At 39.6% G+C, this 1,699-nt stretch overlaps 1 protein-coding gene across 1 annotated transcript in view; it reads left to right on the top strand.

Annotated features, from left to right (window-relative positions):
• The window catches only part of LOC119587088 (protein lifeguard 3-like), a gene marked incomplete at its 5' end in the record, with an annotated part of 70,866 nt that overhangs the window by 6,797 nt on the left and 62,370 nt on the right, over positions 1-1,699 (top strand). The window contains 1 exon segment of the mRNA XM_037935839.1: positions 206-488. Coding sequence (XP_037791767.1) covers positions 207-488 — 282 coding nt within the window.

The following is a 1,699-nucleotide window of genomic DNA, read 5'->3' as shown; positions in this document are numbered from 1 at the left end:
GTTCATGTAAATGAAGTTAATATCATACTTCGTACGGTCCTTAAAATATTCAATGTTATATGATGATCACACATGTTCATATATGCATATATTTGGTACATTTTAAATATTTGTTTTATTTTTTTGTTTGGCCTTTCTTTCATGAAGTTGTGTGGTTGCAATTATAAATTGTAGCTTAATAACATGGTCTTTGTTACTCTTCCAGAATGTCGGCCCCCTATCCAGTAGACCCTAACAAAGCTGGTGCTGCCAATACTGGATGGGCAGTACCTGGTGCCCCCGCTGGCTACCCTACTCAACCTGGGTATCCCACACAACCCGGAGGATACCCAGCTCAGCCCACTGGTTATCCTGCACAGCCTGGATATCCTGCGCAGCCTGGATATCCTGCGCAGCCTGGATATCCTGCGCAGCCTGGCTACCCCTCTCAGCCTGCTGCAGCCTTCCCTCCACAACCTCCTCCTTACTCTGCCCAGCCCAGCCCTTACGTAAGTGTCTCCAGATCATTTGTCTGCATTATTGATGGGAAATGGAGTTGCTATGTACAGTCATAAACATATCAAGCATAGACACTTTGTTCACTTGCCAAGTGGTTTTATGCTGGTAACTTGTAATTGTTTGGCTGCTAGAACAAAAAGAATAGAGACTATTGCTGTGAGAAGTTTAACAATATCTTCCTTTCCTAAATATTGAAAGTAAGGTTTTGTGAAGATGCTTATCAGATAATTTGACGCTATACATACTAGAGATTATACAGTATGTACAAAAAAAATTAATCTAAAATATAATGTAACATTACACAACCTGATAGAATGTTTCTCGTGTGTTTAACCCAATCACAACAGCAAAATTTCATTTAGCATTTGGTGACAACAGAATGCCACTCTGTGCTTTAGCTATTATTCAGCTACATGCTGAGCTTATAAACCACCATCTTGGCCACCAAAATCCAGACTTATGACATGATTAGATATCACCTGACATCAGATAAATTAAGGGTTAAGAGATATTTGTTTAGCAGCCATAGATCCATAACCCTTACAGGACATGCCATTTTACAATCCATATCAGCTCACTAAACAATCCCTTCTGATAGCTCTGACACTATTTGCATAAAGAATTAGTTATGTTTTTGGAATAAACAGACCAAATTACTCAGAAACTTGAAAGCACCACAGTAATTTTCTGGCATCTGCTGGAAGTAAGTACAGTTTGAGGTGTACTTCCTGAGCATGCAGAAGTATAGGGAATGCATCCTTTAGGGATGAACCAGCAGTGACAGTGATAGTGAGTTTGTCCTGATTGCTGAATTAGATCACATATATACTACTAAAAATAGAGGATCTGTGTTTACTAATAAACACCAGTCCTTGCATGACTACTAAAATCCTTCCTGTTATTACTGGGTAAAGGGGCTATCCTTCATGGGGAAAATGGCTTAAGTTATTACTGCTTATAGATTTAACCCAATGTGCGCAGGCTTTTTCAGCGGCCGTGTGGTCTGCCAAATGAGTATATCTTAATGGGCCACATCTGTAGGGATGACACCCCCGGCATGGCATCTTAGTAGATACTACCTGGGTAAACAATGAACATGCCATTAACCATCATCTGTCAAACATATCCTTATTGTGTTTGGTGACTTAAGGAATGAATATGAATTATAAATGTGATTCCCATTTTATTTTGGCCAAGAAAG

This window comes from Penaeus monodon, chromosome 22 (assembly GCF_015228065.2).
Source record: "Penaeus monodon isolate SGIC_2016 chromosome 22, NSTDA_Pmon_1, whole genome shotgun sequence".
Lineage (NCBI taxonomy): Eukaryota > Metazoa > Arthropoda > Malacostraca > Decapoda > Penaeidae > Penaeus > Penaeus monodon.
Note: the sequence above shows the minus strand (reverse complement) of the source record. Positions and strands in the feature narration are given on the sequence as shown.